The 23,704-nt window shown below is 51.0% G+C and overlaps 1 protein-coding gene across 9 annotated transcripts in view; it reads right to left on the bottom strand.

The window, feature by feature from the left end:
* LOC114893098 (complement C3-like) overlaps positions 1–23,704 on the bottom strand; it is a 28,795-nt gene that overhangs the window by 3,496 nt on the left and 1,595 nt on the right. For 7 of the 9 annotated variants that reach the window (XR_003792827.1, XR_003792828.1, XM_029218620.1 and 4 more), the window contains exons 3-34: positions 22,873–23,047; positions 22,614–22,684; positions 22,427–22,515; positions 22,262–22,344; positions 21,949–22,036; positions 20,746–20,848; positions 20,486–20,606; positions 20,104–20,219; positions 19,254–19,394; positions 18,954–19,163; positions 18,579–18,788; positions 18,121–18,282; positions 17,590–17,719; positions 15,992–16,069; positions 14,417–14,614; positions 14,123–14,234; positions 13,717–13,802; positions 13,474–13,613; positions 12,865–13,071; positions 12,138–12,189; positions 11,874–11,960; positions 11,525–11,728; positions 10,299–10,374; positions 9,902–10,070; positions 6,917–7,012; positions 6,604–6,757; positions 5,568–5,740; positions 5,231–5,389; positions 3,936–3,995; positions 2,848–2,938; positions 1,201–1,246; positions 49–136 (exon numbers count right to left, since the gene is read on the bottom strand). Coding sequence is in view for 7 of the 9 variants with exons in the window: in XM_029218620.1 (XP_029074453.1) it covers positions 49–136; positions 1,201–1,246; positions 2,848–2,938; positions 3,936–3,995; positions 5,231–5,389; positions 5,568–5,740; positions 6,604–6,757; positions 6,917–7,012; positions 9,902–10,070; positions 10,299–10,374; positions 11,525–11,728; positions 11,874–11,960; positions 12,138–12,189; positions 12,865–13,071; positions 13,474–13,613; positions 13,717–13,802; positions 14,123–14,234; positions 14,417–14,614; positions 15,992–16,069; positions 17,590–17,719; positions 18,121–18,282; positions 18,579–18,788; positions 18,954–19,163; positions 19,254–19,394; positions 20,104–20,219; positions 20,486–20,606; positions 20,746–20,848; positions 21,949–22,036; positions 22,262–22,344; positions 22,427–22,515; positions 22,614–22,684; positions 22,873–23,047 (3,975 nt within the window). In the remaining 2 variants the exon portion in view is untranslated. Of the gene's footprint in view, positions 1–48; positions 137–1,200; positions 1,247–2,356; positions 2,599–2,847; positions 2,939–3,935; positions 3,996–5,230; positions 5,390–5,567; positions 5,741–6,603; positions 6,758–6,916; positions 7,013–9,901; positions 10,071–10,298; positions 10,375–11,524; positions 11,729–11,873; positions 11,961–12,137; positions 12,190–12,864; positions 13,072–13,473; positions 13,614–13,716; positions 13,803–14,122; positions 14,235–14,416; positions 14,615–15,991; positions 16,070–17,589; positions 17,720–18,120; positions 18,283–18,578; positions 18,789–18,953; positions 19,164–19,253; positions 19,395–20,103; positions 20,220–20,485; positions 20,607–20,745; positions 21,303–21,948; positions 22,037–22,261; positions 22,345–22,426; positions 22,516–22,613; positions 22,685–22,872; positions 23,048–23,704 lie in introns of those variants that run through there. The other 2 variants (XM_029218626.1, XM_029218624.1) reach the window with 2 other exon arrangements.

Here is a 23,704-nt window from a genome sequence, read left to right as displayed (position 1 = left end):
CTCGGGGAATGTGGGATGTTGCCAGGGCATCCCCGCCCTGCTCATTACCTGTTTGAGGTCATCCTGGTTGGGGTAGAAGCCGGTGAGCAGGGAGACCTCCATGATGGTCATTGTGGCCTCTCGATGACCCTGGTACCTGGGGATTTCACAGCACCAGAGTCTTCCCACTGTCCCCTTGCCCCTCTCCCACGCTCCCACTGTCATCACCTCTTGCCTGGACAAGGGCAGTAGCCTTCTCCTGTGTCTGCCTGTCACTCCTCTACCCCCAAGAGGATACAGCTTTAGCAAACAGAAATCTGGTATGTTGCCTCCTTGCTTAACTTCCTTGCTTTACCAAAACACCTGGTCTCATCCTTTCACTTCACCTTCCCCTCTGGCCTCTGATTGATTGCTCTGAAGTGTCAGTCTCTTGCCTGCCACTGGACCTTGGCACATGCTGTTCTCTCAGCCTGGAATTCTTCCTCCCTCTTTGCCCTGAAAAATCCTGTCACCTTTGCAATTTCAGCGGATGCATCACCCCCTCTGGGAAGCCTTCCCCAGCCCGCACACCAGATCATTCTCTAATTTGCCCTCCTGTGGCTCCGTGGACCTCTCCTTTGCCACATTTAATCACGGTTGTCATTTTGCATTGACTCTGGGTGATTATTCGGTTATTGTTTTTCTCCCCTGATAGTCTGTGAGCTCCACCAGGCGGGGAGGAGCTGCCTTTTGCTCACAGCTGTGCCCCCAGCTCCTAGAACAGAGCCTGGCACCAATTAGGTGCTCAATACAATTTTTTTTAAAATCTGGGACAGACCTGGGTGAGGGTATTTGGGAGACAGAGCCAGACTGGGGTGGGGGCTGGAATGTCTGGAGAAGATGAAGAGAGGGGAGAGTCGTGGGGTTCAGAGCTAGCCCTGGGCATCTGGGTCATGGTGCATGTTCACCGTGCAGGAGCCCGCCTTTCTGGGACAGGGAAAGCTGGGGGGCAGGGTTGGGGTAGCAGGATGGTAGATAAACATGGAAGGGTGGGGTAGGAGGCAGAATGGGGGACAGGCAGCGGAGGGCAGGAGGAGAGGTAGGGATGAGGGAGCAGGCATGGAGAGGCAAGTGTGGCTGGTTCCCTCCCTCCACTCAGTACATAGGGAGAGCTGCTAAAGAGTCTGGATTCCAGGAAGTGGGTCCTTCCTCCTGCCCAGTCCACGATCCTGGTGACCTGACCTTGTTTCCATCCGGAGCTGAAAGGTCGCTTCCCCCTTTTTATTATCTGCAGAGAGAAGGCAGGAATTTAGAGGCTGGGTAACACAGCCTCTGGGGCCAGCTTCCTGGGTTCAAATCCTGGCTCTGCTATGACTTTGAGCAAGTTGTTTAACCTCTCTGTGCTTTGGTTTCCTAAACTGTAAATGGGGATCATAATATTCCCAACCCAGCTGGTTAATTTTAAGTGAGTTAATACAAGTAAAGCATTTAACATAATGCCTGATTAGTGCTTGATAGCTGTCAGTTATTATTACTATAGTATTACTACCATTATCATATTACTACTACTACTGCTACTACTACAATTAAGAAATGGGGTCCAAACCAAAGTCTTGGTCACTTTTAGTCCCTAAAAGTCTTGGAACTGGTGAGACTTGTTTCCCCCTACCCCGACAGTGAGCTCCCAGTGGCAAAGTCCTGTCTCTTCCTTCTTGGTACCCCAGACTGGAAACTCTGGAATCCATTTCTGATCATCTCCACAGCCCCTTCCCTGGTCCAGCCCCATCATTTCCTGCAGGACCAGTGCAGTCACCTCTTCCTTGGTCTCCCAGCTCCCACCTGTGCCCTCTATAGTCCGTTTTCCCCACAGCGGCCAGAGGGAGCCTGTGCGAACCTGTGCTAGGTCATGTCCCTCTTCTACTCAGAACCCTCTCTGGCTCCTATTTCACTCCAAGCAAACGCTAGAGTCCTCACCATGGCTTGTAAGTCCCTGCACCATCTACCCCATCACCTCTCCAACTTGTTCAACGAAAAATCTACCCCTTGCTCCTCTGTAGCCACACTGGCCTCCCTGCTGTTGCTCAAACCAAGTGAGTTCATTCTTGCCTCAGGCCCTTTGCACCTGCTGTTCCGTCTGCCTGGAATGCTCTTCCCTCAGATCCTTCCTGGCTCACTCTCTCACTTCTTTCATGTTTCATCTCAAATGCCACCTCCTCAGAGAGCTTCCCCTGGACTTCCTCCAAGTCTGTAGCACCTTTTCCTACTTTATTTTATATGGTACTTATCATCACCTGCTATTATGCTTCATATTTATATTTTAAAATGCAGATTCACTTATGTTATAAATAAGTAACAATAGAAGTATAATATACTGTTATTGTTGTATTGTTTGCGTCCTTCTACTAGAGTGTGGGCTCCAGGAGAAGATGGGATGGTTTTCTTGTTCATGCCTACGTGCCCAGGGCCAAGGAACAGGGTGTAGCACCTAGTAAATGCTCAAAGAAGATTTGTTGGGGAAGGGGAAGCTGGGACGAAGCGAGAGAGCGGCATGGACATATATACACTACCAAATGTAAGACAGATAGCCAGTGGGAAGCAGCCTCATAACACCGGGAGATCAGCTCGGTGCTTTGTGTCCACCTAGAGGGGTGAGATAAGGAGGGTGGGAGGGAGACGCAAGAAGGAGGAGATATGGGGATATATGTATAGCTGATTCACTTTGTTATACAGCAGAAACTAACACACCATTGTAAAGCAATTATACTCCAATAAAGATGTTAGAAAAATATTTGTTGAATGGCTGAATAAAGCAATAGAGATGCTTACTGAATGATAGCTAAAATAAAGTAATAAAAAAGAAGAGCTGGGTATCCCTGAGTCCAGGCTCACCTTTCGGGGCTGTGTGAAGAGTCACATTCAGGTGGTACAGGTTGCAGGTGTCCTCCCAGGACTCTGGAGACCTGTGGTACATGGTCAGGATCTGTCGGAGGGGGAGGCGTCAGAGCCCATCCACACTAACTCCTTTCCTCCTGCCTGCCCAGCTCTCTGCCCCATGGGGAATTCACAGCGAGGTCTTTCCCGTTCAATCCATGTGTTCAGTGGCCAGAACACCCTATATAGTCTAGGCAGGCCAGCTCTGTAATAGAACTTCCCGCAGTGTTGGCAATAGTCTCTATCTGTGCTGTCCGTGTGGCAACCACTAGACACGTGGCTTTTTTTTTTTGGTTGTGCCATGCAGCATGCGGGATCTTAGTTCCCCGACCAGGGATTGAACCCATGCCCCCTGCGATGGAAGCAGGGAGTCTTAACCACTGGACTGCCAGGGAAGTCTGCACATGTGGTTATTGAGCACTTGAAATGTGACTAGTCCGACCGAGGAACTGAATTTCTTATTTTATGTAATTTAAAATTAGCTGAAGTTTAAGGTGGAGTGTGACTTGCCTGAGGTCACACAACAAAGGCAGGGATTCAACTGTGGCTCTATTGCCTGAAACATGATAGCAGGCTACCTTGAATTTGGTGACAAAGAAGGCTGTCCTCCTGGGTCATAGGGCATAGGGCCAGACGATGTAATGGAGCCTTCAGATATTGGGGGAAGGGTGGAGTTGTTCTCTGGGTTTTGAGAGGCACCCCGGTGGGAGAATCTTTCTTTTGGGGGGGCAAGGAAAGAGACCCCTTCAGGGATTCAACATAGGAGGGGCAGAGGGGTCCAAAGATCTCTGGTCTCTGTCTTCCCTGACTCTTGACTTACTGAAAGTGAAAACCTCTATTTCCCCACCCATCAAATGGAGCCCATATTTTTACCAGCTTCTCAGGGGGGTTTTGAGGTGTCCTTAGATTGATTCCTAACAAATGGTTGTGTCCTAAATGGTAGCTAAGGTTATTGCTTATTTCAATCTTGTTTTGGAGTCTATATTTGCCTCTATTTCCACCAACTGGGGGAGCCCTGGGCTCTAGCTAAGGAACACAAGACCTACTGAGATGGTGCCTCTTCCACTGCCGCTGGCTTTGATCTCTAGGTCATCCTGGGCAGAGAACTGAAAAGAGAGGGGAGAAGGATTTGAGGGGAGAAGAAGCAGCAAAACATGACTTACACGCAGTGGGGATGGAGAGGAAAGAATGCACGGGCACTGGGGCCTCAGTTATTTCCCTAACGGCATCTAATGACTCTCCTACCTCTCTCCATGAAGATGGTTTTACTTTTCCTTCTTTTTTTAAAAACGATTTATTTATTTATTATTTATTTATTTAGGCTGCACCAGGTCTTAGTCGCGGCACGCAGGATCTTCGTTGTGGCACGCATGAGGGATCTAGTTCCCTGACCAGGGATCAAACCCGGGCCGCCTACATTGGGAGCGCGGAGTCTTACCCACTGGACCACCAGGGAAGTCCCTGCATCTACTCTTGTTTCCCTCATTCATTCTTCCCTCATCGGCCAGAGCAAAATTTTACAAATTCACATCCAATCACATCACCCCTGCTTAAATCCCATTGCTGTTCTTAGAACACTCTTGCCTCAGTGCCTTTGCACTTGCTGTTTGTTCTGCCTAGATATCCACAAGGATCACATCTGCCTTTCCGTAAGGTCTTTGCTCAGATATTACCTTCTTGGTGAGACCTTCGCTACCCAGCCTAATTACAACTCCTTGATGTTCCCACCGCCTCCCTGCTTAATTCTTTCCCATAGCACTTGCCGTCATTTAACACATTACATATTCTACTTATTCACATTGCTTTTTTGTCTATCCCCACTAAAATATAAAATTCTACAGGGACGGGGATTTTTTTTTTTCTGTCTTGTTCATGGCCATATTCCCAGAACCTAGAACAGTGTCTGACACACAGTAAGTGCTCAAAAAAGATGATTGAATAATTGAAGGTGACTATCACCTCCTTCATGGAGTAAGGTCATGGAGATTACCTTACTCCCCATACCCAGGTTATTATGTCCTTTACACACTTATTTCATTCCCCTGTGTTCTGAAAGCTTAAAGTGGAATGTAGAATTATATTTATTGTCTTAGTTTCTCTCTAGACTGTAAGTGCTTTGAGAATAGGGACCACAGATGTTTCATAATGTAACCCAGGAGAATGCTTGGCACACAGTAGGTGCTCAGGAAATGTTTGTGGAATGAATGAACCAATACATTGATAGTATAGCCAATGGTGATTGGATAATATTGGTGAGGGGAGATTTCCAGGGACATGACTCTTGGTCTCATCTCCAGTGTAACTACCATGTGGACTTCCCAGCTGCCCCTTAGCTCCATACCTTTGCTGACCGCAGCTGGTAGGCATTGTTCTCATCGATGAGCCATTCCATATTCAAGGCTCTCTTGGGGGCTCTGATCTGGACGCGGAGATCCTGGACACCGTTGAAGGGGACAGCTTCGCGGAAGCGTGTGAGGGCCTCTATGGCCACGACCGTGGTCTGGGTGTTGGGATGGGGGCCTCGGGTCAGCACCACTGACAGCGCACCGGAGCCCCGTGGGGCACGAGCACCACGGACAGCTCCTTCCGGCGGGCCAGTAATGTCAGCACCTCGGCTAGTGACCCCCGTCCCCCCTCCCCCTTCCCCCTCCCCCCCCAGTTTCTGAGGCTCCAGTCACCTGGGTGGACTGGAAGCCTCCTCCCAGCTCCCGTTTCTCCAGTAGCCACTTGGCGATGGCGTGCGTCTCGTTGTGCCGACCCAGCTCCAGCTTCTGCATCAGTGCATAGGCCGTGGCCTCAATGGTGTAGAGGGAGGCCGTGTCCAGGTCGTCCACTGGCCAATGGGTTTTGTCTAGAAGATGGATGCCCACCTTGTCACGCAGATCTGGGCCCACCTACCTAAACCTGCCCTCTCCTCATGTCATATTGCCCAGTTTTTCTCATCTGCTATTTTATTGAGCACCTACTTTACATGAAAATCTTTGCTGAGGAGATGTATGGACATTGCATTTTTCAGAACCACTCTAGGAGACAGGGACACTATTTAGAGTTGGGGAAATTGAGGTTCAAAGAAGCCCCTCCACATTCCTCTCGGTCCCACTGCAAGTGAGTTTTTCTACCTCCACTCCTCTTGACTTGGGGAATGGAGAGGATGGGATCAGGACACTCAGGGATGGGATAGCGCAGGCCATGGGAAGCAAACCCCTCTCAGTTACCTATGTTTTAAGAATTTCTTTCCATTCTCGAACATACCAAGCACTTTCCCACTTCAGAGCATTTGCACATGCCATTCCCACTGCTTGGAATATCCTTGGCCTTTCACATAGGTGAGCGTTATCATCTTTCATTCCAGCTGAGGGGTCCCCTTTTCACAGAGACCTTCCCAGTTCTCCAGTCTATACTTCCCTCCCCTCATCATCACTCCCACCCACCTTGTATGTTATTATCTCAGCGCCTGTCTCAATTAGTAATTCTCTTTTGATCTGTTTGTCTTCCATCTGCCTCCCCCAGGAACGCTGGGGACTTTTGAGGGCAGGGACCACATCAGTCTTGTTCACCTTGGTTTCTCAGGGTCTGAGCTCAAGGGTTGGCACACCATAGGTGCTCATAAATGAAGAATCACATTTTGCTGGATTTGAGATCATACAATCCCCCTCTCTCTGCCCCCGTGACTGTGGTTAACACATAGTTGGTTGAAAAGTGGCCCACACCCACCCTGGCTGGCAACGCTGTCCAGGCGGTCGTTGGCTCGGGGGCTCCTGGTGAGGGCCAGAGCATAGGAGGCTATGGCTATGGCAAAGGTTGTCTGAATGTGGGGGAGTTTTTTCTCCAGGAAGTCACCGGCTTGCTTCATGCTGGCAGCCAAGTTCTAGAAAGTCAAGAGAAGAGGCTAGAGGGAGGTGATCAGAGGAAAGGGGTCTGGGAGTTAGAAGGGAGGAAAGCACTAAGAAGGACATGGGGGTAGGGGAGCCCCTGTGTGCAGGGGGTATGGCACCCTGCAGACCCTGCCCTCGTCTTTGGGTCCTACCGGTATCTTCTGGTTGCACAACTCCTTCCCCTCATTCAGAGCGATCAGGACAAGAGCTGTGAGGGATACATTTGCCTCCGAGCCTCGGTAGCCACCCTGTGGATGCAGAACCACACCCATAATCTCTTTACCATCTTGGAGACACCTTCCCCAATCTCTCCTGACTGACCTTGAAAAGCTCCCAGGTGCTCAGCTCTGGGCTGGATGATGCTGAAAGCAGGATGAGGAAAGGGATAGAGGAAGAGGATCTATCTTGAGATTTGCCTGTGTGGGGTCTGCTTTATTATAAGAAAAGTTGACAGCCATGGAGGGTGCTGTGCTAAGCTCTCTATGCTAGCTCAAAACATTCTTGCAGCAGCTCCATTCTCCTGATGAGCAAACTGAGGGTCAGAGGGTGAAGTGTCCCCATTGCTAGTAAATGACCGACAAGGTTCAAACTCCTCTTTAGTCTCCCAAGTTCCACCCTCAATCCCTGTACTGGACTGAATAATTTCCCCCCAAAATTCTTGTCCACCCAGAACCTCAGAGTGTGATCTTATTAGGAAATAGGGTCTTTGTAGATGTAATGAACTAAGTTAAGAATAGGTTATACTGGATTAGGGGGACCCTGTATCCAATGACTGGTGTCCATATAAGAAGGCACACACAGAAGGAAGAAAGCCATGTGAAGATGGAGGCAGAGATTGGAGTGATGTGGCTCTAAGCCAAGGGATGCCAAGGATTGCCAGGATCCACCAAACTAGAAGAGGCAAGGCAGGATTCCCACCCCATGCCCCAACGAGCCTTCAGAAGGAGCATGGCCCTGCCGAGACCTTAAGCTTGGACTTTCAGTCTCTAGAACTGGGACCAAATAAATAGATTTCTGTTGTTTTAAGCCACCCAGTTTGTGGTACTTTGTTACAGCAGCCCTAGGAAACTAATACATACCCCAAAGTCTCTTCTTCTCACAGTGGCCAATGAAGCCTGTGAACTCTTGAATCAGTTTACATCTGTCCTCTGCTCAGAACCTTCTGTGGCTCCCACCTCAGTCAGAGGAAAAGCTCAAGTCCTCCCTTTGGCCCACAAGGCCCTGCACACTCTGCCCCATCACCTCCCTGCCCTCCCCTCCTCCCTCTCTCCCCTCGCTCACTCTGTTCCAGCCACACTGGGCTCCTCACTGTTCCTCCAAAATATTGGGCACATTCCAGTCTCAGGACCTTTGCACATGCTCCTCCCTTTGCTTAGGACACTCTCTCCTTAGTTATCCACAGGACTTGCTCCCTCACCTCTCCAGTTCTGTATAAATATCATCTCCTCAGGAAGCCTACCAAAATGTCAGCCTTCCCACCTTGATCCCCCTTTCCCTGCATTTTTCCCGTCTCACTTATAACATGCCATATCACTTATGTCTCTGTTGTGCTAATTGCCTGTCTGTCCTCCACTAGAATGTCTGCCCCATGAGGACAGGGATTTTTGTCTGTTTTGTTTGCCCTGAGTCCCCAGTGCTTAAAGCAGTGCCTGGCACGTTACAGGTGCCTGATAAATGTTCGTTGGTGGAAAGAAACTCAGATCTGTGAGCCTGTCTTACTGTTACTGTGTTTGTAACTCCCTTAGGTACCGCCTTCCTGTACCACGTAGGGCTTTCACTCACACAGCCCTCCCTTCTTTTGGGGGTGCATTCTGCCTTTGCTGGTTCATTCATCCATCCAGAGTTTTATTCGGCAACATTTGCTGACTATGATGAACCAGACCTGCTTTTCTCCCTGGAGGACTCACAGTGTAGGAAAAGCAAACCCTGACCAGACTATTGCAAAGTCCCACAGGCTTCAGGACCTGGCGTCTTTCCTCCTTCCCAGGCCTCGGGATGGATCACCTCTTTGCCATCTTTGGGCTCTGATGACACTGGTCTCTTTTCCCCGTCCTCAAACATGCCAGAGCCTCAGGGCCTTTGCACACGCTGTTCCCTTTGCCTGGAGCTCTGTTTTCCATTCTTTCCTCCGCTGTCTCCTATTCCTTTTTCAAGTTGCTGCTTTACCGTCACTTCCGCCTGTAGGCTACCCCTGACACCCCCAGCGCTGGGCATGGCTCCTATTAAATCCTATCTCCTGCTTTTGTCTCCCATGGAACTCGGCGCAATTGTGACTTAAACAATCACTAGTTATAATTATTTGGTGAACTTCTGTCTGCCCCCCACTACCCAGCTTGTCAGTTCTACAAGCAGGGGCTGTCACTGTCTTGTTTACCTCTGTGTCTCCCCTCTCCCCAGCACAAGGCCTGGCACACAGCAGTTGCTGGATGAATGTTTGTTGAATGAGTGAATAAATCACATCCCTAACGTGATAGGTGCACAGGACAGGGCTGGTATTCGGGGGAGACTTAGAGGAGGTGGTGTCCGGTCTAAATCTAAAGAGAAAACATACTTTGGCTAGGTGCAGGGGAAAAAGGGGATGAGGTGTGACTATACCATGCAGAGAGAGCAGCCTAAGCAAAGATACGGAGGTGAGTTGGAAGGACCTGTGAGCAGGGAGTATTGAGGAGTGAGACTTGGGAGGAGATACAAAAGAGAAGGATATAGTAGAGAGATACCGTTGTAGGTGACTGTGTTTGTCTGTAGGTGACTGCCACAGAAGGTGTCTGAGCAGGGGAGAGACCTCCCGGGCTGTTTGAAAGCTGTTTCTGGAGGCTGGTGTGGAGGAACAATTGGTAGGGATGGGTGTGTTGGCTGGCGGAACACGGAGGACTCAGACCCAGAGAGAGGTGGGCCGGGACCGGCAACTCCTTGACGTAGGGGTGGGGGGTAGGTCCCGGATGTGCCCAGCCTCCCCACATTGTAACAGAGTGCAGCATATGGTCCAGAGCAGGGAGATGTGATGCTTGGTGCCAGACCTCAGCTGTTTCCTGTTCTCATTCTACCTGGGAACACGTCAGGGGGCTGAAATTCCCCTCCCAGTGTGCAGAGCCCTTGGGTTTTGTTTGAATGGCTCAGATGGTGGGGCGGGTGGGCACCTTCATGGACCCCATGACCACGGGGCTTTCCTCCAAGAAGCTCCCGTCCTTCGCCTGCCTCTGGGTGATGATCCAGTTGGCAATGGTGCAGAGAGACTCAGGGTTGAACGCCCCCATTGTCATGGTAGGGTAGGCCAGGGCGAAGACCCGGAATACGTAACTCGTGAGCCTGTTGGAAGGGAGACGGGGTGGGTGATGGCTGGCAATAGTCACCAAGGGGGTTCTAGGACGGGGGCATCTACACTATGGAGAAGTCTACCCCAGAGACCACAGCAACTTGGAATGCTGCTGGCCTACAGGCTGCCTGCCCCAAGACCCCTCAGTGGGGATACTTCTGGGGTCATCAAGCCCCAGGCTGGTCCCTCAGGCTTCCTCCTACCAGGATCCTCATCCTTACCAGGTACTTCCTGGGTTTCCCTTGCTGGTGTGGAAGGTGCTATCTGCGCTCCGGTGGGTCAGCATCCGGCTGTACCCTGGGAAAACAGGTGGATGGGAATTTACCGGGAGAGTTGGTGCTTGGGTGTGGCTGTGAAGGGGGGGGGTTAGTTACCAGGCATAATCTGGGGGACAGGGTGTGGGTGGAACTTAGGGGTGCATCATATCTAGATGTAACCTGGAGGAGGGGACTGGTCCAGGTGCCTTAAGGAGGGAGCTGCAGGGCCCGGGTGTAAATGAAAGTCATGGCCCCATGTGACAGTGGGAGCCAGGGTACAGCTGTATCTGGGAGTAAACTGGGAAACTGCCATTGGGGTATGACTGGGAATTACTGCTGAGGAGGGGTTGTGACTGGGGAGGGGTGTGACTGGGAATTACTGCTAGGAGGGATCATGGACGGTGAAACCCAGGAAAGGGCGTATCCTGAGGGGCCACTACCTGGGTGTTTTCTTGGGGGTTGTCTCTTGGCTGTAAACTAGAGGTGTCAGTGTGTCTGTGTAGTCACAGGATGTTACTCCTGGGTGCATTCTGGAGAGGGCACCTCTTGGGTGGATTCTGAGCATTGCTGCTTGGGTATTACCTGAAGGCTACCTGGAGGTTTACTGTTTGGGTTTAACACTGGGGATGATAGTGTCTGGGTGTTACTTGGATGGAGAGCTGGTGTCTGTGTGTAACCAGGGAGACGGGGTCAGCGTCCAAACTAACTGGAGGGTCTCTGTCAGGGTGTAAGCGGGGTGTGTATCTATGGTTGTTACCTGGGGGGTTTGGATGTAACCTGGGAAGGTATTAGCATTCAGGTGTAACCGGAAGGCCACCACCTGGGATTATTCTGGAGTTTTCTGCCTGGATGTTCCCTGGGGGTGTAGCCCAGGGCGTGGAACTGATTGGCTATAACCTGGGACAACGTCTGAATATAACATAACCTGGGAGGTTGTTGCTTTGGGGTTAACCAGGGTGTCTGTTATGAGACTTGTAGCCTGGGAGGGGGGTCAGGGTGAAGGAAAAATGTGGGGGTCACAATTGGGGGTCACCTGGGGGACTTGGTGTCAGGTTGTCATCTGGGAGAAGTCAGAGTTTGGGTGCTATCGTCTGGGAAGGTCCAGTGGGGTACCCCAGGGGTACCTCAGCCACCCTCCCCAGGAGTCCCAGACACCCTCATCGAGGTCCCAGGAGGGGGTCCACTCTCACCGCTGACAATGTTCTTCATCACCTGCTCCCTGAGCTCTACCCCAACCTTGTTCCACTGGCCCGTGCTATCCAAATAGCGGGCCAGGATGATCACGGGTGCCAGGGAGCTCAGCGTCTGTTCGGGGCAGCCAGTGGGGACCCTCAGCAGCCGCCTTGTTTCTTTGGGTGTCAGGCTGCCCAGGATGGTCTCTCCAAGGATGTCACCTGTCAGGTGAGCATGGTCTAAGTTACCATGGCTCCCTGATGGGCACCATAGGTCCCCCCAGCCCCTCCTGCCCCTGTGCCCAGGCAGGCTCTGGAGGAACCAGCCCCTCCTCAGCCCCCGCAGGAGCCGGCTCTGTCTAGGCACCTTGAATGCTGACAAACACTTCTGCCTCTGTGTTGGGCATCTTGTTCAAAAAGTCCTGTTTTGGCACCAGCTCCATCTGGGTGTGACCTGAGCAGGCACAACCTTGTGTGACAAGCGGGTTCTGGGACTGGGGAGGTCAGGGTTCGACTGCAGACTCTGGGAGAATCTCAGACTGCCCCCCTGACCAGATCCCCTCATTTCAGCCCCTCCCTCCACTGGCGCATGGTCCCAGGATCCCACGTGCTCCCCGAAGACCCCACAAACCTTGGGGGTTCAGGAGGATGCTATGGGATATTTGCTCTATCTGACCCCCTGCCTGTAGGATGCAATGAAGAAGAAAGTTAAAAACAATAGTCATAATGACAGTCATAATGACAGTAAGAGGAAGTATTGCTTAGCTATAAAGAGCACAGACTCTGGGACCCAGATATCTGGGTTCAAATCCCAGCTCTTTTGCTTCCTAGATGCATGACCTTGGGCAAATTACTTCACCCCCTCTGTGTCTCAGTTTTCTCATCCATAAAAGGGAGAGGACACTAGTTCCGACCTCATAGAGTTGTTCTGAGGGTGCCATGAGTTAATATTCTTAAAGTGCTATATCCCAAGTGCTAAAAAAATGTGTTTGTTAAGTAAATAAAGTATTACTGATGGGTCATGCACTGGTCTTATGTAATTTTCACAGCTCTCTGATTATTCGTGGGTATGAGGATTATTCCCATCCTGCAAATGAGGAAACAGAGGCTCAGAGAAGTTAAGTAACTTGCCCAAGGTCACACAGAAGAGACAAGGTTTGAACCTGAGCCTGACTCCAAAGGCCCGAAGCGGGGACTCTGTGATTGAGCTTTTAAATCATTGTCTCGCACCTCACTCCTGTCCTGGAGGCCTGTTCATTGATCTTGGGCCCACCTGCCCCTCCCGTGATCACACAGCCTGGAGCTCAGGAGAAGCCCCACTCACTGCACTGGCAGTAAGGGCTGGGGGTGCCTATTACCTGGACCAGGAGTGTCTTCCTCACGTGGTCCTGGACCCCAAAGCCCATGACCTTGACCTCCACATCCACTTTGCCTGTTTCAAGTGGGAGAAGCACGAAGGGCACCATCTTGGAGGAGGTGGGGGGCACGACAACCACCTGGCGGGAAGAGGCTCCTGGCTTTGCCGCACTGCACAGTGGCTCCTTGTGGGGGAACTCCACTCGGACCTGGGGCAGGGTGGGCAGTTAGAGGGTCCTGATGCATGAGGAGGCCCAGGACCCAAGAGTCACAGTCTCCTCCCTGCCCCCACCCTGAGAATCCTGAGTAGGTGACAGTGTAGCATAATGATTGAGAGTAAAGACCCTGCCTGGGTTCAAACCCCTTCTGTCACTTAGGTGCTATGTGATCTCAGGAAAGCCATGCAACTTTCCTTATCTCCAAACCAAGAACAGTCCTAGCATCCATCTCCTGGGGTTATTGTGAGGCTTAACTGGGAAAATGTCTTAGAAACTTTTTCAAAAAGGCTGCCACTTCACTGGCTCCTTCGAATAATGGACACACTCCATCCCCCTTATAAAACACACTGACAGACATTTTTTGGGGGGAGAGGGGAAGGCTGGGGGCTTCACCTTGACTGAGTGGTCCCTGAAGTTGTACAGCACAGCTTGGATCTGGACCTGCTCATTCCTGATCACGGAGAAGGGCAACTTAAGATCCACAAAGAATGAATTCATAACTGTCAGCTCAAAGGGGTCAGAGACGCAAAGACCTAGAACCAGGAGAGCGCTTGATGTTAAGCGGGGGCCAAGTGCCCTGGGGCTGGCCAGGGCCACTGTCCTCCTGTTCCTTCAGCGCTGGGCTCGTGGGGTCACCTTGTCCAGCCTTGACACTGACGGCCACAAACTGCCATGTGGTGATGGAGTCCGGCACGGTCACAAGGGTGCTGTAGTGCGAGGTGCTGCCGAAAGTACCGGGGTAGGGGGAAGGGAACATAAGTGAGTCTGTGATGCCTGGACAGAGCCTCTGATTGAGGGTTACCGTCTTGGACTTTACCATCACTATGAAGGGGTCAGTGGGTCACCCAATTAGAGGAATTATCACGAGAGGGACATCATTTGGGGGGACCCACTGGGATCTTTATCCCCATCCAGGAAGTTTCCTGTCATGGGACAATGCTGAGAGCTCAATGTCACTCCTGGGGGCATTGGCCATGACGGATGGCCCCCGATGCATGGACGGGCCAGGGACCAGAGGCTGGCATGGGGGCCATGGTCCTACCCCGATTCACTTTTGGGCAGAGTAATCTTCTTCCAGAACCAACTTTCAGGGAACAAGCTCCGGACAGGCTGGTCCTCCTGGAAGATGTCATCAAAGTCCTCGTCTTCATCCACTGTAGGGAGGAGATGTGGGGCAGGGTTTCTTCTGCATGTCTCCCATGACCCACCAGACTTTTCAGTGGGGTCCTCCCACCTCATCCCTCCATGGCACATGTCACCCCTTGACCTGTCCATGACACTCCATGTCCCTCAGTGGAGCCCCCCGACCCTGTGCCTCCTGCCATGGTCCCCTCACTTGTCCCCAGAAGCAGCTGCTCCTCTCGGGCCTCCCGACTCAGGGTCTCAGACACATGGCAGCAGCTCAGGAAAGCGGCGATGCAGACTGGTCCATAGCGGACATGATGGGTCCTCTCCTCACACGATAGCCCCACTGGGCTCTCCCGGAGCCCAGCCTCACAGCACTTTCGCTCCAGCTCTGTCTCGAACTTGTTCACTGCAGGCCAGAGTTAGTGGGACAGAGGAGGGGCTGGGTAGGACCTGAGGAAGCAGGGACCCATCCACCTCAACGCCATGTACACCTGACCTCTGTTTAGCCATATCTCTGGCAATGCTGTCCCTAGAACTTTGCCTGTATCTTTCCCCTGAAGCTTCACATTGAACTCATATGATGAGTTCTGATGAGGAAGCTGAGGTACAGAGAGGTCAATTCACTGGCCCAGGGTCACACAGCTCACAAGTGGCAGAGCTGGGACTGGAATTGATGCTGCTGCTTCTGCTACTTCTTCTCCTTCTCCTTCGTTTGGGACAGGGATTGGCAATGCCATGTTTATTTATTGAAGTTGGAATTTTGACTCCTGGTTTTTGTTGTGTGTTTTAAAAAAATGAAAACACAAAACTCGCTGTAGAGCATGATGTCAAGTTGAATGCTTCTAAATTAGCGAACCGAAGGAATGCGCTTAAAGATAAAAAATATTATAGCAATTTAATAATCTTATTGTCTACCATATAACATGATTAGAACATCTATAGTTAAGTGATTGTTACCATAAATAAAATAACAGTTTATATTATGTACTGTTCTCAGAAGGTTAGCATGATTTTCGGTATTGAAATTAGAGTTAGGGTTTTATCTCAATTTTTATTAGATTTCACTTATTTTCCCTTTATTTAGATCCACAAAGTCATTAGTGCTGCTTAAAAAGACTGGCAAATCTAATATTCATAGAATCCATGCTTCTAACAATACCCAGTACTGCCTCTCATCTTCCTTGAACTCTAGGCTTCTTGGTCCCATCCACACCGGGGTCTTGGTCTACATATTATCCATCTCCCCTTTCATCTACTCTCCTTCCGGTATCACAGAAGCTAGACACCTAAAAAGTACATTTCCCAGACTCCCTTGCTGCTAGGGTTCTGGATGGGATGAGATTCTGCCACCCAGACGCTCTTGTATAGAATTTGAAAAGTGGAAGAGAGGTGGAGACCATTTTCCCTGCAACGGTGGTAGCTGATGGGTGGGCTCCAGTCTATGAGTTTTTGTAACAGGCAAAATTCTGTGTTTCACTATCTACCTGCCAGCTTCATGAGAGATATTGGCAGAGTTTCCTCAGATTTCATGCATTGAAACCTAGATTTCATGCATTGTAAGAACTACAATGGAGTGATCTTGAGTCTCAGCAAGCAGCCTTCCAACTTCCACTCCTAAAGTTCAGCTAATGGTTTTGAAAGCATCAAACTCCCATCATGAAATCACCTCCCCTCCCCGTCCCCCGACTGGAGTACCTAGAGTGGTTTCAGTTTTCTGTTCTAAGCCCTGATGAATACAGACAGGTTAGGGAGCCAGGAGGGCACATCCAGCTTTAGCTCTGACCTGCATTCCTCTTAGTCTCCAGGCTCTTCAGGGAGCGGCGGTGACGGCTGGGAGATGGGCTCTGGGGGCAGTGCCAGTCTGGGGATCAGAGGGAAGAATGAGAGAACAAGTGTCAAGATCATTATCCACATCCTTGAGATTTATTGGGTGCTTACTGCATACCCAGTGCTTTATATGCATCACCACGTTTTATCCCACAGCCTCTTCGTAGTCAAGATTTGCCACTTAAAAGTTGTGCAGGGCTTCCCTGGTGGTGCAATGGTCAAGAACCCGCCTGCCATTGCAGGGGACACGGGTTCAAGCCCTGGTCCGGGAAGATCCCACATGCCGCAGAGTAACTAAGCCCGTGCGGCACAACTACTGAGCCTGTGCTCTAGAGCCCGCGAGCCACAACTACTGAGCCCACGTGCCACAACTACTGAAGCCCGTGCACCTAGAGCCCATGCTCTGCAACAAGCCGCCACAGTGAGAAGCCCGCGCACCTCACCAAAGAGTAGCCCCCGCTCGCCACAACTAGAGAAAGCCCGCGTGCAGCAACGAAGACCCAAGGCAGCCAAAAATAAACAAATGAAATAAATTTATTAAAAAAAAAAAGTTGTGCAATCTTCAGCAAGTCACTTAACCTCTCTGGGTTTTAATTTCTCCAGCTATGTAAAATGGAATAATCATAGTTCTATCTATGAGATAATGCATATAAAAGTACTTAGCACAGGGCCCAGTAAATAGAAATTGTTATTTTTAAAAAAATATTTATTTATTTGGCTGCGCCAGGTCTTAGTTGCAGCACTCAGGATCTTCATTGAAGCATGTGGGGTCTTTTAGTTGTGGCATGTGGGATCTTTTATTTGTGGCATGAGGGATCTTTAGTTGCAGCATGCGAACGTTTAGTTGTGGCATGTAGGATCTAGTTCCCTTACCAGGGATTGAGCCCAGGCCCCCTGCATTGGGAGTGTGGAGTCTTAGCCACTGGACCAGCAGGGAAGTCCCAGAAATTGTTATTAATAACACTATTTATAGCTGAAAGAAGACCCTTCTAGTTGTCCCCAAAATATCCATTCTCCCCTATCGTTTGGGGCAACTAAACTTCCATCTTTTATGTATCACTCAGAATGAAGACTACATTTCCCAGTCTCCTTTGTGCCTAGATAGGGCCATGTGACTGAGTTCTGGCCAATGAGATGAGAGAGAAGTGTACTAGTCTTTCCACTTCCCTTCATCCTGGTGCCTGGCAGGAGGTCCTGGTGAGACTTCATCTTGCAATATGGCAGAGCAACAAGCTAGAAGGAGCCTGAGTCCCAGAATGACCTCTGGACTGTTACTGAGCAAGAAATAAACTTCTACCTGCTTAAGCTACTGTTAATTTGTATCTCTGAAACACATGGCCAAAACTACATCTTAATTAGCACACAGTAAGTTACTTCTATTATTACATACATTTTATGGAGAGATAAACTGAGAATCAGAGAGGAAATATGACCGGCCTATGGTAAGTGGCAGAGTCCTAGATTTTAGCTCATCTGTTTCACACCAAAGTCCATGTTCCTAACCACTAGATAGCACTTCCCCACCCCTGCCGTCTTCCTGCCCCCTTCATGTACCTGAGCTTGCCAAAGTGTCCATGCCTGTGCTCATCTTCATGTCCAATCCAGCATCCTTGAACACAGCAAGTCTGTCTTTCCCACTGCCTGCTGTGCAGCCAATGTCATGTTCCTCCACGGTATCCCAGACCTGAGGGTCAAGAGAGGAGCCTGGGGCTTCCCTGGTGGCGCAGATGGTTGAGAGTCCGCCTGCCGATGCAGGGGACACGGGTTCGTGCCCCGGTCTGGGAAGATCCCACATGCCGCGGAGCGGCTTGGCCCGTGAGCCATGGCCGCTGAGCCTGTGCGGCCGGAGCCTGTGCTCCGCGACGGGAGAGGCCACAACAGTGAGAGGCCCGCGTACCGCAAAAAAAAAAAAAATTCACATAATCACCCATTTACTGAGCCCTTACTACCTGCCAGTCTCTATGCTGTGCACAGGCTCCTTGAATCCTTGCAACCACCGATGTTGTTCATTTAATAGGTGAAGAAACTGAGGCTCCAGCTAGAATCTCCAGGCAATCTTTGGGTCCAAAGCCCACATGTTCTTACCTTCTTCTGTGTGAGCTTGTGTTTGCTGTTCAAGATATAGACAGCCTTGTCCACGGCCACCAGCCCCACTGTGGCCTCTGCATCGCCTGTCACCTTCAATCCCACCTGGCTGCTGGGCTGTACAGGCTGGAGGTATCCTTCATTCTTCATGCCAACCTTCAGCTAAGCAAGGAAAAAGAGATGTCAGCACAAGAGGCTCATAGGTCACCAAGGGGCTTCCCCAAGTCCATTTTCAAGTTCATGCTCCCTCAGCTCTGATGGAGCATCTGGGAACTCCGCCAGGCCAATCTCAACTCTACACATTTACTTGCATCTTCTCCACCTCTTAAGTAGAGGTTTTAAGGCCACATCGTTCCTCCTTCCTCTCCTCTGCCTCTAGACTGAGAGCCCTTGAATTTGTACAGACCATCTCCCAAGCATTATGATGGCGGTGTACAAATTCAAGGAGTTGGACTCACCTTCTCTTTGCATTTGTCATTCACAGAAATCCAAATGGAATCAGCCACCAGTTCAGGGTCCTGCCCTGTTCCCCTTGGCAGTAAATAAAAGGCCAGGATGCGGAAGGAAGGAAGCATCTTTGAAGTCACATCAATAATGGCTGACGTGTAGGCACTCCCATGACTTTTTAACTGATGTTTGGCATACACAATCTGGCCCTTACTCAGGACCTTGGAGACAAGGGAGACTATGGATGAGAAGGGATGAGAACCAGCCCTTGCCCTAGGCTATCCCAGCCCACAAGGGAGCCCCCTAGTCCCTTTGCTTCAGCCCCTATAGGTCTGAGTCCATCCCAGATGGCTCCCACCAGCTCAAGTCCTGGCCTAACCCCTCACCAGGATGGTGAAGTGAGTGATCCAGTCCTTGGTTGCAGGATTTTGATGCTTTGTGTTGAGGCTCAGCTGGATGTTGCTGCCAACCTCTGTGCCCGATGTCTTCACCTCAATGTGCAGGAAGTTCCCTGACCCATCCTGGGTTGAGTAAGGCCAAGCCGTCATCCTGGCTGAAACCTGCTCCTCTGGCTGGAGAGGTGCATCAGTTTCCACCTGGGGAGCATGATGGGCAAGTAAATCTCTAATAACCCTTCCAGCTCACACAGTCCCAGCCCCACTATCCCTGCCCCATAAGGTTGGTACCAGGATAGGGAGCTCCTTCAGATCTCCATTGGTGTTGATGGTCAGAGTGGCCACCCCACTGGACGAGGTACGTACTTTGTGGTTTTGGCAGCGGACAAGGACTTTGGAGGCTGGGGACCCATCAGGATTTGAGACGAAGACCTGCGGTGGAATCTGGCATGAGATCATGGACAGGCCTGGGGGTGGCCTGGTGTAAGAGGTGGGAACTGGGAATGCAATCTGGATAGGACTGCCTTGTACAGCCCTACAGGTTGTGCACTGAGCAACACCAGGGGCACCTCTCATTTAGAGCCTATGAGTGGAGCCCCTAGAGTTTTGCAGAGTACAACCGTATGTGGCAGCCCTGGGTGTTGGTGTACCAGGGGGTAAAGGTGGGGGGAACTGAGGGTGAAAAGGGTAGGAGAAGATGTGGAGGGCTTGGGGAAAACCTGGAGTAGGATTGGCACCAAAGGATGTCTCCAGCTTTTCTAATGCTTATCAGACATTTCAAAGTGTCTCCAGCTTTTCTAACGCTTATCAGACTTTTCAGTCACCCCAAATGAATGTATGTAAAAAGAGCATGCTTTCTGGGCAAATGTAGCCTTAAGATAAACTTCTAAGCATCACTTTCCAGCCTGACTGTGATCCCTGACACCCCCAAAGAGAAATTCTGGAGCCATCACTGTGCTTTGGGGGGACCTGGTTAAGACTTGAGGGAACCTTGGCATTGGTCTGGAGGCATGATGGACTCAGCTCTCAGACAAATGAGTTCTGGGAGGCAGGTGAAACCTGTGTGGGTTTTTGTCTCCTGGGAAGGTCTGTTTCAGGGAGGGGCCCAGAGTCCCTGCGTGGAGTGAACCCAGACTCTGACCCTAAAGTGGAATGGCATCCCTGGCTTGAAATACTGGGGTGTCCTGGTGAACTTGATGTTGTATGGGCTCTGGACAATCTTCACCCCGGAGGTCTCGGCCTGGACCATCTCACCCCCTGGAGAGACAGGAGGATCGTTAAGTTCTGCGGCAGAGGTTCAGTTTCCTGGGGAAAGAGCAGGCTGGTATGGGAGGCCCATCTTGGTGAAGGTAGGAAAAGACAGTAACACGATTTCAGTTCCTCCCAGCCCTTCCAGCATTTCCCCATTTCTCTGATGAGGAAACTGAGGCAGGAGGTGGCCCAAGGTCACATGGGTGGAGTGTCTGGGTTGGGAAAGGACACAGTGTCCTGACTTCAGCCAGGGCCCTGGGTGAGGGTGGCACCTGTGGAGAAGACAGTGACGTTGACAAAGATTGAGGCCCCAATGAAGTCCTCTTCCGGGCCTTGGAATGTGGCCATCAGTGTGCCCTTCTGGAGGGAGACGTGGCCGAGGCCTTCAAAGATCTGCTCTCAGTGCAAGAGAGAGGAGGGGAGATGGTTTCTTGGGAAATGGGCGATAGCAGAGGAAGGGGAGGTGGGGAAGGGGGAAAGAAGGGGGAGGAGGTGGGGAAGGAGAGACAGGGGAGAGGCGGGTCTCAGTCACCTCCACCTTCTGCAGGGAGCTTTGGATGGGGATCCGATGGGAATCCTGCTTCACCCCAAAGATGGCCAGAGCGTGTCCATCCACTGGCTTGTTGAATATATATCTGGGGGATGGACAGCCATCTCACTGGCTCTGAAGCACCCACACAACCTCATGTATCTGCAGAGACAGCCTGTGTAATCTCATGGGGCTGCAGAAATGGCTGTAACACTTTGGGAGGGGCAGAAGTGGCCCTTGGTAACTTAGATGTTTCCATTACTGACCAACACAAGCCTGGGAGGTGACAAATATGTCCCTTAGGGCCTTGTTGGGTTGCAGCTGAAGCCTGTGCAACCTCACAAGACGGTAGAGGTAGGCTGTACAGCCATATGGAGCCACAGAGAAATCTGAACAAGGACTTCACTGGTGGCGCAGTGGTTAAGAATCCCCCAGCCAACGCAGGGGACACAGGTTTGATTCCACATGCCGTGGAGCAACTAAGCCCGCGTGCCACAGCTACAGAAGTCTGCATGCCTAGAGCCTGTGCTCTGCAACAAGAGAAGCCACCGCGATGAGAAGCCCACACACCACAACGAAGAGTAACCCTTGCTCGATGCAACTAGAGAAAGCCCGCACGCAGCAATGAAGACCCAACGCAGACAAAAAAAAAAAAAAGAAAAGAAAGAAAGAAATCTGAACAGCCCCTGGGATGGCAAGGGTGGCCTATGAAGCCTCGTCAGGCAGTCTAGGTGACCTGTATAGCATGGTAGAGCTGCAGAAATGGTCTGTATAATGGCAAGAAGTGGCAGATATGGCCCTTACAACCCTAGGTGGACAATATGGCCCGCACAGCCTTGTAAAGTTGTGGGGATGGTCTGTAAATTCCATAAGGCAACATATGTGACATTTGCAATTTCATAGAACTTCAGAGATGGTCTGGACAACCTCACAAGATGGCAAAGGTGCCTATGCAACCTCGTGGACCTTTAGAGATGGTCCAAACCATGAGAGGTCGTATAACTCCATTAGGTAGATAAGGTGGCCTGTACAACCCCAGAGACCTGAAGGGATGGTCTGCATAACCTCACGGGACAAGATTGTGTCATGGGTGGCAGAGTGCCTCTCCTATACCCTAAGAGCTACAGAAGCGGTTCATTTCTCTCTACCCATTCAGTTTCTTGGCATTTCTGGTCCTCTGGCCAGGCTGGGGGTAAAGGAACTCACCGGGCCTGGATATCCACACCCAGAGCCTCATCGTTGAGGTAGAAGAAAGTCTTGTTTGGTGTCAGCTGAACCTCAAAAGATGGGAGCGCTGGGTGCAGTAAAGAGAGAGTCACCCTCAGCGTTTCACTGTCACCCCCCATGTCCCCTCCCTGCCCCACTCACTCCTTCCTCAGTAATTCTGGCAGCCCCCAAGGGCTGGAACACATAGTCGTCAGGCCCTGGCACACAGTAGGTGCACCGTGAGACCTCCTTTGCATTTCCAGCCCCGGTCCTTGCGAGATCCACCTTGCCCACCCTGGTACACCCTTCTCACCAAACTCCTTCACTTCAAAGGTTGCCTTGAACTTCTGCTTGGGTGCACTTTGGTATCTGGCTTCAATGCTCCAGGTCCCAAGACTGAGGCACAGAGAGTTAGGAGAGATGGAGCCTGAGAAGGAGAACCTCCCTCCCTCCACCCCTAGGGTTCCCAACAGGGCACCTGATGAGCTCTGGGAGGTGGAAGGAGTTTGCGAAGACACTGTCCTTGGCCAGGAAATCCTGGCTGATCACAGTGATCCCCTCTGGGTTCTGCGGGGATACAGGGGGTGGTTGGTTCATGCCCCAGGCCGTCAGCATGTGATATAACCCCAGTGTCTGGGATCCACCCTCCCCTCAGGAGAGGTCACCTTGATGTCCAGAGTGAATGTCCTGGGCACAGGATCCATCCTGTGGTTCACAGTGTACACCCGGTATTGAACTGGAGGAGGAGGGAAGGCTCTGAGCACGGGATAGAGTTTGGAGAGGGGGTGGATGTAGTCATTAGGATCTTGGGCAGTGGGGGGACCTTGGACAGAAGGACACCCTGGGAGGTGGAACATGTGGGCATGGGGGAAACTGGGGATGAGAGTCAGCGCCTGCCCCAGGCCAAGTGCCTGGGGGCTGTACCCAATTGCTCAGGAGTGTAGATGGTCTTGTCTGTCTGGATGAAGATGTAGCCAGCGTGGGGAGCCACCAGCACCAGCTTCTCCATTAATGCGGAGGCCGAGGTGGGTGCCCAGGTTGCCTGGATGATGACATACTGCGTTCCTGGTTGTGGCGGGTAGACCAGGCTCTCGGGAATCTGGGGAGAGATGCCCACACTCCTCAGGGCCTGCTGGGGTCTCCATCCCTGGGGGCAAAGCCCTGGACCAGATCTTGGAGAAGCAATTGAATGGCAGCTCTCTGGTTCTGCCCTTGGGAGCAAGGCCCCCACGTGTGCCGCCCAGGTTGCTGCTGAACAAGGATATCCAGCCTAGCGCGGGGTGGGGGTGGGGGGGCGCTGGAGGGGGGATGCGATCCCGTTTAGGCTCAGTTTCCCAGACTACCAGCAGAGGGCGCCTTTTATTAATTCGCACAGAGACGTTATACGGACTAATCAAGGCCTTTCTCGGAGCCCAGACCTACGGAACTTTGAGTTTCTAAATGGATAGGACATGCAAATTGGTATATATAGAATGCATAAACAACAAGGTCCTACTGTATACCACAGGGAACTGTATTCAGTATCCTGTGATAAACCACAAGGGTAAAGAATAAGAAAAAGAACAGATGAATGGATAAAGAAGTGGCACATATGTACAATGGAATGTTACTCAGCCATAAAATGGAACGAAACTGAGTTATTTGTAGTGAGGTGGACGCACCTAGGGTCTGTCATACAGAGTGAAATAAGTCAGAAAGAGAAAAATAAATACCGTATGCTAACCACATATATGTGGAATCTAAAAAAAAAAAAAAA

Source organism: Monodon monoceros, unplaced genomic scaffold (genome assembly GCF_005190385.1).
Source record: "Monodon monoceros isolate NGI ecotype Baffin Bay Population unplaced genomic scaffold, NGI_Narwhal_1 Super_Scaffold_12, whole genome shotgun sequence".
Classification (NCBI taxonomy): Eukaryota; Metazoa; Chordata; class Mammalia; order Artiodactyla; family Monodontidae; genus Monodon; species Monodon monoceros.
Note: the sequence above shows the minus strand (reverse complement) of the source record. Positions and strands in the feature narration are given on the sequence as shown.